The sequence below is a fragment of the Delphinus delphis genome, chromosome 20 (assembly GCF_949987515.2).
Source record: "Delphinus delphis chromosome 20, mDelDel1.2, whole genome shotgun sequence".
In the NCBI taxonomy this organism is placed as follows: Eukaryota; Metazoa; Chordata; class Mammalia; order Artiodactyla; family Delphinidae; genus Delphinus; species Delphinus delphis.
The window spans coordinates 59,211,784-59,225,765 of record NC_082702.1 but is presented as its reverse complement, the minus strand read 5'-3'; the positions used below and the strand labels follow the sequence as shown (position 1 = coordinate 59,225,765).

Below are 13,982 nucleotides of genomic sequence, written 5' to 3'. Positions count from 1 at the left end.
AGGGTCCGGGGGAGGGGGCGCGGTGAGGAAGGTGGAAGGGACTGGGGGGCGGTGTGCAGAGCCGGGACCCGCAGAGGGACGCTTGGAGGGAGGCGCGTACTGAGACGCGGTTCTCGTCGCCCTGCCCGCGAACCCACGCCAGGCTCTCACACGCGTGCCAGGCCAGCATCCAGCCCAAGACCCACCGCGGTAATAGTGGGGCCCCGGCACGTTGGACTCTGGGCTGCGGCAGAGCCGGGAGGCCCGTGACTGCAGGAGGAGCAGACGGTGCCGCAGAGCCGGCTGGCAGAGTGACCTCAGGAGCCACCACTCAGGGTGATGAGAGGCAGAAAGACCCGAGTAGGAAGCACTTAATAGGCGTCCCTTTCCAGCGGGGACACGCGGCAGCGTTAAGAGCCCCGGTGTCTCCGTGGAACATGCGCAGAGGCGCAGTTCACCGGCGGTGGAGCAGCGCTTCGTACCCGGCTGGCCTCTCGCCGTGCGCGGGAGGCGGCACCGACTCACAGCCTCAGGCGAGGCCTATTCAGCCCTGGCTGTACCGGGTCAGAATAACACGGCCAAACGGCCCTGGGAAGTAAGAGGCAAAAAGGCAAGGGTCCGACCCTGGATCCCCTGGGGAGCTGATGTCGTGCAGATTCCTGGAAATTTCTCCATGCTGGCGATATTTTCAGGTCTGAGGTGGAACTTGAAAGTTCCCTGGGAATTCCTTACTGTCAGATAACCGCATCTGGAATTTTAATCTTCCAACAAAAAGGAGTTTGGTAAAGATGAATTGTATCAAAAGTTTTGGTGTTCAGCAGCCGGACACTTTCAGGGCCTTCCTGGCCCTCGGCGTTTATGCAGCCCAAAATTGCAGCAGCGCTCTCACTTTGCAGATGGAAAGTTGGAGCCTGGGGCTTGCAGTCTCCGGAGTGAACCGCAGGCACCTGGGACTCAGGTCAATCTTCCCGCCTAATGTTTACCCACTCTAAACCCCCATCCATGGTTGTCAGTAGACGGAAGGGAGAATCTCCGGGTCTGTCTTAGATCAGCGACAGCGAGAAACCCACAGTGGGGAGTTCCCACACGGTGGTTAGGAAAGGCCCTAACTCACAACACACAGTGCCAGGGATGTGCGATACGCAGAGCCGTCCTCCCCCACGTGGTGGTTCCTGATGGGCCCACGCAAGGGGTGCTTTTTGCTTTCAGATTCCGTGGGGATAAAGACTTCCACTTGAAACATTACCAGCTCACCGAAGTTAGGGTCACTGCTCCTACTGTAGGCCGAGCTACCCCTCTGACTCCTGGTGGTGGGAGCATCTCAGGAGGGGCACCCTGGCCCCAGAGCGGAAGGTGGTATACTCTAATTGGAAGCGGGTTGGGTTGTAGCCAGAAGTACCTTCCTTGTACTTCAAAGGGCCTCAGGTTTCCCTTACTGACCAGACGGTTTTAGGATCTCAGTTGATGACCACGGGCCTTGGTAAGGACCTAGTTCTTGACTAAAAGAAATGCACAACGTGAGAGTTGTGAGTTAAGTTTTATTTGGGGCAAAATGAGGACTATAGCCCGGGAGACAGCATTTCAGAGAGCTCTGAGCAACTGCTCCAAAGGGGTAGCGGGGGAGGTCAGTATATACATGATTTTGGTGAACAGGGGTATGTACAGTCAAGCCCGTTTTTTTTTTGTTTTTTGTTTTTTGTTTTTTTGCGGTACGCGGGCCTCTCACTGTTGTGGCCTCTCCCGTTGCGGAGCACAGGCTCCGGACACGCAGGCTCAGCGGCCATGGCTCACGGGCCCAGCCGCTCCGCGGCATGTGGGATCTTCCCGGACTGGGGCACGAACCCGCGTCCCCTGCATCGGCAGGTGGACTCTCAACCACTGCGCCACCAGGGAAGCCCCAATCCCATTTTTTTGCAGAGAGTTGCTGCAGGTCACGGGGAGCAGATGTCACCATTAATGATTTTAGTGCTTTTCTAGATACAAGGAGATGCAAGAATTGGGCTCATAAAATCTTCTTGTGAAAATATCTGGCTATCTGAAGGACTGTCGTGCCAGTCTTTCCCAGTGCCCAGAGGGCCTCTTTCCTGATTTCCACCCCGAACTCCTTTCAGGGGGTGTTGAAGTTCAGCAGCTGAAGCACCTCATGATTTAATCCTCGGAGAGGTAGATGGCAAGTGTCAGTTTGTAGATGGCATAGTGATGACTCGCACCTGCCTGATGCAGGGGCCCTGAGGTCACCTGTGTAACGTATGATACCCTTTCTGATCTGGCATTAATTGTTTTCTCAGGGATCCCTGTGCACTTCAGCCAGCAAGATTTAGAACACTGGGGTTTTACTAAAAAAAATTTGAAGTTAGGTAGGTTCTACTTCCATATCTCTTGGTATCTGAAGGTTTGTCCCTCTAGCCACAAGCAAATAAGGAAGCAGAAGCATCCGTCGGCCCCCTAGATGCTCCTAGAAACCATTTCGTTTTTCCCTGCCAGGTCATTTATTCATACATCTCCCAAAAATGTCCTAGATGAGATCTAGAAATGCACATAAGGTGAGAAGTAACAGCCTGCAGGTGGTGGTGGCAGTGAGAGGGGTTTCAAGCTCTTAGATTGGGAGCCCGAGAGCGGCATCTAAGTCAATAAAGGGAAAGGAAGTGAATTCACCAAACCAAAACTGATCAAAGGGGCCCATGACTCGAGTGACCAGATGCAGCAGGCTCTGATCTGGTTGCTAGAAGCTCTGGGTATAGTGACAAGTTCCACCCATTGGTCACAAGTCAGAGTCAAGGTAATCACTTCCTTCCTGGGGTGGAGTACAGCCCAGGCACAGCCATACTTTAAAAAGCCGAGTCAATATTTTAAATCAGACTGAGGGCTCTGCCACAAGGAACTGGTGTGGGTAAATTGATAGCTGTCTGGGCTCCACACACTGAGGGAGAGCAGACGATGCCTGGTTAAAATGGGAACGGGGGGACTTCCCTGGCCGTCCAGTGGTTAAGACTCTGCACTCCCAATGCAGGGGGCACGGGTTCAATCCCTGGTCAGGAAACTAAGATCCTGCATGCCGTGGGCGGGGCCACACACACACAAAAAAGTAGGCATGGGGTTTATCCCAGTAGGAAGTGGCTCTCGGGCTAATATATGGAGGTCTTTGTCTGCCAAGTACGCAACACAGAACGTCAGCGTCAAAGAGATGTTAGTTCTTCCATGACTTGAAGTTGCCCCTTGGAGTTTAGAAATGAAACAGGCTATTTCCAACTGTTCAGAGTCTCAACAGAGAAACGTGACAGAAATTGATGGTCAGTCGTGGACCCAACCTGGAAAGCGTTGGATCCAGGTCATTTCTACACGACGGGATCATCAATAGACCACTCCTGAAGCCACGTCCTTTAGCCTTCATTTCCAATACACGAGGAAGGCCCGGGGAAGGGAGGCTGTGCTTGGAAGCAGAATCGAAACATTTAGTGACGTGACTGATCCACCAGTGCTTGCAGTTGGAGAATCACTCTCAAGTTATCGCATTAGCAAACACACTCCCCAAACATTCATCTTACAGTGTAGGCTGTTCATTCACACATATTTGCTGAGCACTGGGCGTTAATGTCTTATGCCTGGGAAAGACCAGTGAAAAACCTGCCCAGGTCCTCCCAAGGATCCACCAGTCTCTCAGGGGAAACAGCCACGAGGAAACACAGTCTCTGCAGTCGGGGAAGGGCTACAGGTGGCTACATAACCCCACTGGTTATGTTGGTGTTTTCCCATGCTCTGTGTTTGATGCTTTGAGGGAATTAGAGACCATGTCCATGCCAGGGCAGTGTAATCAGAGGGGTGGTTGGCTCATGACTGCCACTGGCCAGAGATTCAGATCTCCAGGAATTGTACCTCTGAGCATCTTTGCGGACACAGAAACTAAAGGATCCTAATTTTTGGCCCCTGGAAGCCAAAAAGATAATTTAGGACTGGAAGCCCAGGTGCCCTGTGGAATATAGTTACCTGATTGCAGGAGGGGAGGGTGTAGGGCTCCAGGGTCCAAGGTACCACACTGAGAGCACGCTGAGGGTTTTGAGACAAAGGTCAGAGTGAGTCAGGCGTATGAGCGATTGGGTTAAACATCAAAGACAATTTGAGATGAAAGGCCCTTGGACTCCCCTAGACACAGGTAGAACCACTTCACCTGCTGTGAGGGGAAGGCAGAGGCTCTCAGCCTGCACTGAATTCCACTTCAGCTTGAAAAACAGGTCGGCTTCTCCCAAGGGACCTGCACACTGAACGCTGTGAGCAACGAGGCCCTTGTGTCCACGACTCAGCGGTCCCTGAATGCTGTCTTTGTCACGATCCTTGCAGCGAGGCAGGGCTCAGGGGTCCGGGAGGAAAAGCTGAAACTCGAGAGGCTGTGGTTTTGTGCTTTAGGATTATTTTGGGATAATGATAGAGCCCATGAATCCCCAGGGATGCCAGATAGGCCCAGGCTGTGCTTGATCTCTAAAAGGGAGCCCAGTACAGCTCTGGGGAAAGGGCTCTGGGACTGGCATGGCTGCAGGATTTCTAGGCTGGTATTAGGAAGAGGTGGAGACAGGAGAAGAGGCGGGGACCCAGAGCTCAGCTAAGCCCAGGTGATGAGAGGAAATCCCACAAGATGATGGGAAGAGGAGGGGAGGCAGACAGGGCTGTCCTGTGAAGGAGGGAACGAAGAGTACTTACATGCTTACCCCGGATTCCCGATCAGGAGCCGAGAAAATACTCGAGAATACTGTTTGCTCCCCATTGATGACACTGGCGGTCATTTGCAGTTGTATCTATGTTGTGAAAATTAACAGAAGCCTCATTTAAAATGGAGTCGGGAGGCCAGAAGGGGGAACACTCACGCCCTACGACCCCCACCTCAACTACAGACCCAAGAGGAAGGAGCTTACTACTTTCCTACCCATCAGGGCAAGGAAGAATTTCTCCCTGCCCGCAACAGCCCAGCCAATGAGACACCACCACAGCTCAGCCAATGAAAAGCCACTACACTTCCAAGTCCCAGTTTCCTCCAATGGACCCTTTGTTTACAACATCCTCTCCCCAAACGCCTTTCTCTCCTCTATAAAAGAAGTTCCTCTCCTCTGTCCTCTGGACTTGCCTGGGGTTCGCCATAGATTGCATGTCCTGAATTGCAATTCTTTGCTATTCCTGAGTAAACGCATTTTGCTGGTAAAATAACTGGCCGTTTCATTGTTTTAGGTCAACAATGTTTTGAACAGGTAATGCAGGGAAGTTAAAAAGGAATCAAACGTTTTCCAAATGTACACACACACTAGCTGCTGTATCAACTTCTCTGTCGTACCATGTCTTCCGCTGTACAGACTGGAGTGAAGCAAACTTTACCTCAGAGCTGACATGTGATCTTGGATGGGGGGGTGAGCCTCAAATGCTTGCTGGGGCCTGAACTTGGTAAGATTGTAGAAATAACTGTGTAAATTGCCGTTGGCTAATTTGACATGGATCGATGTTCAAAAGTACAAAAAGGTATAAACTGCAAAATCTTCCACCAGACACTGGCCCCAGGGGTAGTCACTGTGTCTGGCTTTTTGTTTATCCTTCTAGAACTTCTAGTCATATGCTTGTTTCAAACACACATGTCCCCGAGGTCAGCACATCATGCACCCTGTCCTGTGCTCTGCGTATTTACTCATCAGTGGGGGTGGGGGGTGGGGAATGGTTCGTATCGGCATGTGAAGAGCTTCTGCGTTCTCTGTACAGCTGCATATCCCCGCCGGGGGCGGGGGGGGTGGGCAGGGGGAATAGGTTTTTTCCAGTCTTGAATGGATAACTTTGTACGCAGTGCTTTGTGAGGGCATAGATTTTGTTGGCTTAATTACTGCTGCCCCAAGTATCTTGGACAGTGTAAGAGCACAGCTGATACTTGTGCCGTATAAATCCTAAGAAATGGACTTGCTGGGGCAAAGGATATACAAATCTGTCATTTTAATAAGTATTATCAAACCGCCCTTCACAGAGGCTGCACACTATACACTCCCACTAGTAATGTTTGAGGGTCTTTATTTCCCTAAGCTCCCTTGACGCAGGGTGTGATCAAACTTTTGTATCTTTGATGTGTGAAAAATGGCTTAATTTGCATTTCTCTTATTGGAGTGAAGTTGAACAACAGATTCTTTTAAAAAATTATTTAACTCAACTAGTATTTATCAATGCATTTCTGAATGCTGGACGGTGTTCTAACTGATAGGGGTATAGCAGTGAATGAAATAAACCTGACCTTTCCTCATTCACAAAGCAACAGCACATTTTTAGTGATGACCCTGACCATTCGGGTAGAATTTATTTTATGTTAACCATTGCACTTGAGGTTTGCAGATCGTCACAATTATTTTACATTCCTAGAGCAATGGCTCTGACACTTTAGCCTGCATCGGAATCCACAGGAAGTCTTGTTAAGGCCTAGGTGTCTGGAACCCTTCCCGGGTTATTTTCTGTCTCATTTGGTCTGAGGTGTGGCCCGAAAATTTGCATGTCTAACAAAACCTGGGTGATGCTGAGGCTACTGCTGGTCTGGACACACTGAGAACACTGCCTAAAATCACCTTGTTCTGTGACGTAAACATCTCCCTACTCTTGTCTGATCAGTGTTATAAATTGTCAAATACAAACTACCCGCATGGAATAGCTTACTAGAAAAGAACTATCAATTCGCATAAAGACCATTTTATGTTTGGAAATCTCACCAATGAGTGTTTGGCGGGGCTGGGTCACGAGGTGGCTGGGTGCGGAACCTGGGTCTAGTGCTGGCTCACTGGTGGGCAGGGGCAGGGTCCAGGAGCTCCCGGGGCTTCACCCACTGATGGGTGAAGCCAGGTCCTGGGGCTAGTGCAGGCCCACTGGCGGACAGAGCCAGGCTCTGAGGTCTGGCTGCAGGGCCCAGGGGTCCCAGAGGTGGTGTCGGGCTGCTGATAGATGGGGCCAGTTCCTGACACAGCTGGCTGCGGGGTCCGGGGATGTCCCGAAGCTTGTGCCTGCTGCAGAGTGGGGCTGGGTCCTAGGTGGCTAGTTGAGGGGCCTAAGGTGTCTCAGAGCTGGGCTCGATCCTACCAAGGCCGGCTGTGGGGCCGCAGTTGTCCTGGGGCCGCTGTCTGCCTACTGATGGGTGAGGCTGGTCCAGAGTCTAGAGCAGGCTCACTGGTGGGCGGGGCCTGGGCCCAGGGGATTCCAGAGCTGGTGCCCGCCCACTGGTGGGTGGAGCTGGGTCCCAGGCTCTCCAGCTGCAGGGCTTTGGGGTATAAGGTCTAGTGCTCGTGCACTGGTATGCGGGGCCAGGTCCTGGGCTTTCTGGTGGGCAGGGATGTGTCCAGGGGCGGCTGTGGGTTCGGGGTCATAAGGCAGCCTGTCTGCTGGTGGATGGAGCCGCGTCCCTGCCTAGATAGCTGCTTGGCCAGTATTGATTCCTACGGGCTGGTGGGCCCAGGTGGGGCTGGGTCCTGAGGCTAATAAGCTAGAGGAGGGTTCCACAATGGCATCTACCAGGACCAGAGCCTACATGGTAGAATGAGCTCCCACAGTGACCGCAGCCAGCGGTCTGTGTCCCCTGGGTGAGCGGTAGGTGCCTCCCGCCTCTGCGGGAGGCTCTCCAAGCTCAGCCAGTGGGTCTGACCCAGGCTCCTTTCAAATTACAGCTTCGGCCCTGGATCCTGGAGCGTGCGAGGTTTTGTGTGAGCTCTTTAAGAGTGGAGCCTCTCTTTCCCACTGCCCTCTGGCTCTCCCAGAATAAGCCCTGCTGGACTTTAAAGCCAAATGCTCTGGGGTTTGTCTTCCCGGTATAGACCCTTGGACTGGGGAGCCCGATGTGGGGCTCCCTCGCTCCTTAGGGAGAACCTCTGCGGTTGTAATTATCCTCCCGTTTGTGGGTTGCCCACCTGGGGATATGGGTCTTGGCTAACCCACAACCCCGCGTGACTACCCATCTCGTTGAAGTTCCTTCTTTATGTCTTAGTCGTGGAAGATGTTTTCTAGTGGCTCAGTCTTTTTCATCAATAGCTGCTCTGTAAATAGTTGTAATTTTGGAGTGCCTTTGGGAGGAGGTGAGTTCAGGGTCTTCCTGCTCTGCCATCTTCAGTGATTCCCCCATGAGAGTTAAATTTTTAATTGAAGTATAACGTACAGACAGTAAAATTCACCCCTTTTAATGTATATGTTAATGATTTTTGACAAACACAGTCATATAACCACTGCCACAATTGATACGTTCCATGACCCTTACAACTGTTCACTTCCAGTTCTTGTGTCCAATCCTCTGGGCTAGCACTGGCATACATTTTATTTTTACATACGCAATAAACCTGCAATTCAGTGCTACTGTTTTTGCTTGAAACAGACAATTACCTTTTAGAGTGATTGATATTTACCTTCAATGTATTCGTTTGTGTGTAGATCCAGGCGTCTGATACATTCCTTCTGACTGGAGAGCTTTCTTGAATATTTATTCTAAGGCAGGCCTGGTGATAAACTTGTTCACGTCTGAAAAGTCTTTATTTTGCTTTTTATTTTTAAAAAGATGTCTTTGCTAGGTATAGAAATGTGGGTTGATTTTCCCCCCCAACCCTTTATATATGTCACTTTGTTGTCTTCTGTTGCATAGTTTCTCAAGAGGAACCTGCTATAATTCTTATCTTTGTTATTCTGCATTTAAGGCACCTTTGTTTTCTAGCTGCCTTCAGGACTCTATTTCTTTGGTTTCAGCAGTTTGAATATGGGGTGCGTGTGTCCGTGTGTGTGTGTGTGTGTGTGTGTGTGTGTGTGTTTCATCCCATGTTTATCCTGTTTTGTGTCTTCTGAACTTCTTAGATCTGGTGTTTGCTGTCTCATTATTTTGGGAACATTCTTGGCCATTACCTCGCAAATACTTTTTCTGCATTGTTTTCTCTTTCTTCTTTTTTCGGGAGTCCTATGACATGTATGTTATACCATTTGGTAGTATCCCACAGCTCTTAGGTGCTTTTTTTTTTTTTTTTTTGCGGCACGCGGGCCTCTCACTGTTGTGGCCTCTCCCACTGCGGAGCGCAGGCTCCGGACGCGCAGGCTCAGCGGCCATGGCTCACGGGCCTAGCCACTCCGCGGCATGTGGGATCCTCCCGGACCGGGGCATGAACCCGTGTCCCCTGCATCGGCAGGTGGACTCTCAACCACTGCGCCACCAGGGAAGCCCGGTGCTCTTTTTTTTTCTTAAGTTCCTCTTTGTTTTCCTGTTAGAGTAATTTTTATTTCTCCTCACCTGTGTTGAGCCCACTGATGAGCCATTGAAGGCACTCTTTATCTCTGTGACCATGTTTTTCTCTCTCATACTTTTCACGTGTCTGCTGAATCTCCTCATTCCTTCATGCACGTTGCCCACCTTTTCCACCAGAGACTTTAGCATATGAACCATAGTTACTTAAAATTCCCTGTGTGACTGTTCCAACATCTGGGCCACATCTGGGTTTGGTTCTGTTACCTACCTTGCCTTTTAGGGATGGGTTGATTTTTTTTCTCTTGCTTCTTTTGTCTGTCTCATAATTTTTGATTGCATGCCCAACATCGTGTGTGGGCCAGGAGAGTCTGAGGTAGTGTTCATGGCTCCTTCTCTGCTCGGTCATTAGTGGGGTGGGGGGGGTGTGAGTCAGTCTGGTCTGGCGTTGAGCTGGATCTGTGTTTCAGTGTGCTGTGGCCACCTTCCACACGAGACTCCTCCAGCCCTGCCCTGTGCTTATGGTGGGGATGAGGGATGCTGCTGAGGGGTTTTCTCAGTGCAGCTGCCCACTCTCCGCTGACAGCCTTCCTTGTCTCTGCACACTTTGGCCTCACCCGGAGTGGTGGCTGCTGTTACTATCACTCAGCACTTGTTAGCTTGGTGGTGATGGGAGCGGTGTTTTCTGTTGTCCCAATCCAGCCTCAGCGATGGTCTTTGAAGCTTTCCACATCCTAGATGCAAGTTAAATTCGCGAGGTGATTTCAGGTGAAACAAAGGCAAATTTTAAACAGATTTCTTTAAGTTGTTTCATATTTAGTTTATGATACAGGAGAATAATGGATTTCCATTTATATTGGCACATACAGTTTTCTTTTAAATTAGATTTTGGTTTTTAAGAAGTGATTAAATGTAACGGAAAATAGTCCCTAAATAATGCTGATTATCAGTGGGCGCTGGGAAGGCACATGCACGAGCGATGTTTTGGAAACACTGAGCTATGGCCGATTTCTGATAGAAGGTCTCACCCGGCACAGGAGGCACGCAGGTCAGGACAATGGCATGTTCGATGTGCTTCAAATAGCTGCTTTTCATCGTTCTTTGAAGCAGAAGGATGAGGACTGCGATGACGGGCAGGGAGGGATAGCTCTGGTGTGCCCGGGGCGTGTGTACGCGTGTGTGGGTGTATGTACGTACGTGTGTGTTGAAGCTTCTACGACCTACTTCCCCCGGCAGCCCCATCCGGGGCTCTGGCATCTTGAATCTGACACACTCACGCTTGAACTCTGAGCCCCTCCTGTTATTGCCTCTCACACCGTCCTCCCAGTGTCTCCACCTCTCAGGTGAGGCGTGTGTGTACGTATATGATGCACGTGTATATACGATGTATGCATGGGTATATGATATGTGGATGTATGTACATGATGTGTGTGTACAGTGTATGTATGCATGACGTACGTTTGTATGATGCATGTGGGTGCAATGTATGTGTGCATATGACATGTGTGAATGGTACGTGCATGTGTATCTGATGTATGCATGATGTGTGTGTATGTGTGTGTATGGCGTGTGTACGATGCATGTGTGTATGGTGCATGTGTATGATGCGTGTGTGTATGATGCGTGTGTGTGTGGTATATATGTGTGCATGATGCATGTTTGTGTGTGTATGATGCATGTTTGTGTGTGTGTATGTATGAGGCATGTATGGTGTGTGTATGTATATGTGTGTGATGCATGTGTATGTGTATATGATGTATGTTTGTATGATGTGTATCTCTGCCCTCCCAATGGCTCGGGTTAGAAAACTCTGCACTTCTTCCTCACCTGGCAGATCAACCTTCGAAGTAGGAACCGAGCTCATCACTTCTCTCCATCTCATGACCCCCGCGCTGGTCACGCCCCCTGTCCGTTGCCCAATAATGGCCTGAGGCCATCCCCCTGGCCTCTGTGCCCTGCCTTTGCCTCCCTACAGTCTCTTTTCAAGCAGCTGCATAGCTCGCGATGTGCACCCGCCAGGGCCCTGCTCCCTTGGCGCGGAGGCCGAGGGCTTCACAGCGCTTACAAGGCCACATGGGTACTCCCCTCCCCTCCTAAGCTGCTGCTTAGTGTGCAGTCGTGTGGTCTCTGGCAGCTCTGGTCTCAGCCAGCCTCTTCCCCTTGTTTACCTCACTGCTGGGTAGTCAGCAGCTGGACGGCCTGTGATGGCCTAATTTCCAGGTCTGGCAGCAGGCAGGCTGCTGGCCAGGGCATGGGACTGCTGGCTGGGCGGCCACCTCTCCTCCACGTGGGTGGTCCTCAGCAGGCTCGCTCACGTGTGTTCCTTGGAGGTACCTGGCTCTCAGCACCATCTCTTTTCAAACTCCTGTTTGTGTCACGTCACTCCTGGGTCATTACCAGCCCAAACGGAAGGGACGGAGATGGGGGGGAGGACTCGTGGCCGCTTTTTGCAATCCCCAAGGGCCACGTGCTGTCTAGCAGGGCCACCTCCAGTGGACCCTTGTTTACGCAAGTTTAGCAGCGCCCAACCTGGGTTGGGCAGCAGCAGTTATGCAGGGTGGTCATGGCGTGCATGCAAACTTGAAAACTTGGCGTTTCCAGCCACGTGGAAGCAGTTCAGGAGGTGGCAGTGGTGCTCTTTGAGGGCATCCTGCACCCGCAAGGTCTTCACGGCCGATGGGACCATGTTGTGTGAAAACCCGGACACTGAGACACGGGGCTGCACAGTGATTGTGAGATAACAGAAATGCATGTCGGTCTCTGTGCCTATCGTGGCACAGACCCCGTGAAACCCCTGTAAATTCCTAAGTGGGAAGAATGCTAGGAGCATCTTTTTCTCTAACAGGTGGACACTGGGTGGGCTCCTGGTTGGCTCCGGCACAGGGGCTGAAGGCCAGAAAGGCCAAGCCATGCTTACAAGCCTGGGATTTTCAGCCCTCCTTCCCCCTCATCCTCCAGAGAGGGGAGAGGGGCTGGAAAGGACTTCCTGTGTGTGACCCCTGTGGGTGCGAGCCCTGGCTGTGCTCGGCCGGGGTGAGCGGCGCTGTCCACCAGGCGGCCTCTCGTTTACACTTAAATGAAGTCAAGGCAGAGCAAGCCTCAGCTCCGCAGTAACACCGCCGCCCCGGGTTCCGCGGGAGACGAGGGCGCAGACTCGTCCTACACGGTTTCCAACTGGCAGCGCGGTTTTAGCGTCTCCCTGGATTTGGGTTTGTCGGATTGCTTCTTCATGCCCAGCTCTGGGTCATCTCGACAGGACTAACGCACAAGGAATGGCACAGTGTTCTCGCCCGTGACGCCGTTTGAATCAGCACCGCAAACCTCCAACGTCAGTGCCACCTACCTGGCCCAGGCGTCAGTCATACCGCGCTCCCGCCACCACCAAGATGGCCGCCGTGCGGCGCCACCAAGATGGCTACCGAGGCTCCGCCCTGAAGGGTGCGGCCGGGCAGCTGGCAGCCAATGGGCGCGCGCGCCTGTCCGCGGCCAATGGGAAGGAAACGCGGGCCAGAAGCCGAGAGACGTCGCCCGTGGCTCGTTCGCGACATGTCGGCCTCCCAGGCGCGGGGCGCTGCCTCGGACGCGGGGCACGGGGGCTGCAGGCGGGCCTGGGTCGAGCTGCTGGGTAGGTGGGCGCGGGGCCCCAAGACCCCTTCCTGCCCCAGTCTCCTTCGGCCCGTCCCCGTCCCCCCCCACTGCGCCCGATCGCGGCCCGTCCCCCCCTCACCTCGACCCCCTCCCGTCCCCCCCTCACCTCGACCCCCTCCCGTCCCCCCCTCACCTCGACCCCCTCCCGTCCCCCGCTGACCTCGACCCCCACCCGTCCCCCCCCACCCTGACCCCCGGCCCGTCCCCCGCTCACCCCCGACTCCCGGCCTGTCCCCGCCTCACGCCGACCCCCGCCCGTTCCCCCCCTCATCCCGGTGCCCGGCCTGTCCCCACCTCATCCCCGCCCGTCCCGCCTCACCCCCCCCGCCCTCCTCCTCCCCCACGCCCACCCCGAGCTGTCCCCTCCTGGCAGCCCTCTGTCCACTGTGTCCAACGAGTGGCCAAGAGGGGTGTTTCCAGAAGGTAGGGAGTTAAGATTCACTGCCCCCCGCCCCCAGTAGCCTGGATGACAGTAACTGTTCAGCTCCGCGTAGCCCCAGCGTCGCGTAACCTCTTTGAAAGGATCAATCCCAGGAAACGAGCGTTGGTACCATCCTGCCAGCGATACTACACTTTACTCGGGTTTCACCAGTTTTCCCCATAATGCCCTTTTTCTGACCAGTCTCCCGCGTGGCAGTTACTCCCGTCAACTTGGTCTCCTCCAGAGGGTGACAGTTCCTGGGTCTTCCCGACCTGGATGTTTGGAGGAGTGTCCCTCAGTTGGATGTGTCTCAGGATTAGATTAAGCTTGTGTGGTTTTGACAGGAATCCCATGGAAGTGACATTCCCGGGTGCGTCCCCTCCAGGGGTACAGGGTGTCACGGTGTCTCCTTGCTTGAGTTTTTAAAGAGTGCTGTAATTTTTTGAAACTGATTTTCTCCCCTAGCGGGAAGGGTCAAGAGGCAGAAATTGGGTCCCGAAGGTGAGCAGAAGGTCAGGGAGTCGGCTCTGCGCCTCCTCAGGAGCCACCTAAACCTGGGTGACCTTGTGCTGGAGGTGAGTGGAAGTTGGTTGCGCCTTTGCCAGCACATTTGGGTTTGGGGATTTTGAGCCCAGCCGAGCATCATCTTCATGAAAGACACCTGGCAAGCCTCGTGAGTATCTGGGAGAAGCACGCACTAAGTTTGCTGTCCAGGTGAGAAAGGTA

General features: G+C 52.7%; 1 protein-coding gene and 1 long non-coding RNA gene across 6 annotated transcripts in view; one reads left to right on the top strand and one right to left on the bottom strand.

Moving 5' to 3' along the window:
• Positions 1 to 145: 145 nt before the first annotated feature.
• LOC132416582 (uncharacterized) lies at positions 146 to 5,627 on the bottom strand. The gene is made up of 4 exons (XR_009517654.1): positions 4,672 to 5,627; positions 4,145 to 4,361; positions 3,964 to 4,023; positions 146 to 3,409 (listed from the first exon to the last, which is right to left on the bottom strand). It is a non-coding gene; the product is annotated as an uncharacterized lncRNA (long non-coding RNA).
• A 7,093-nt stretch (positions 5,628 to 12,720) lies between these two features.
• The window catches only part of FANCA (FA complementation group A), a 50,838-nt gene continuing 49,576 nt past the window's right edge, over positions 12,721 to 13,982 (top strand). For all 5 annotated transcript variants that reach the window (XM_060000190.2, XM_060000189.2, XM_060000188.2 and 2 more), the window contains exons 1-2: positions 12,721 to 12,812; positions 13,722 to 13,831. In XM_060000190.2, the coding sequence (XP_059856173.1) occupies positions 12,734 to 12,812; positions 13,722 to 13,831 (189 nt within the window). In that variant the 5' untranslated portion in view covers positions 12,721 to 12,733. The remainder of the gene's footprint in view (positions 12,813 to 13,721; positions 13,832 to 13,982) is intronic.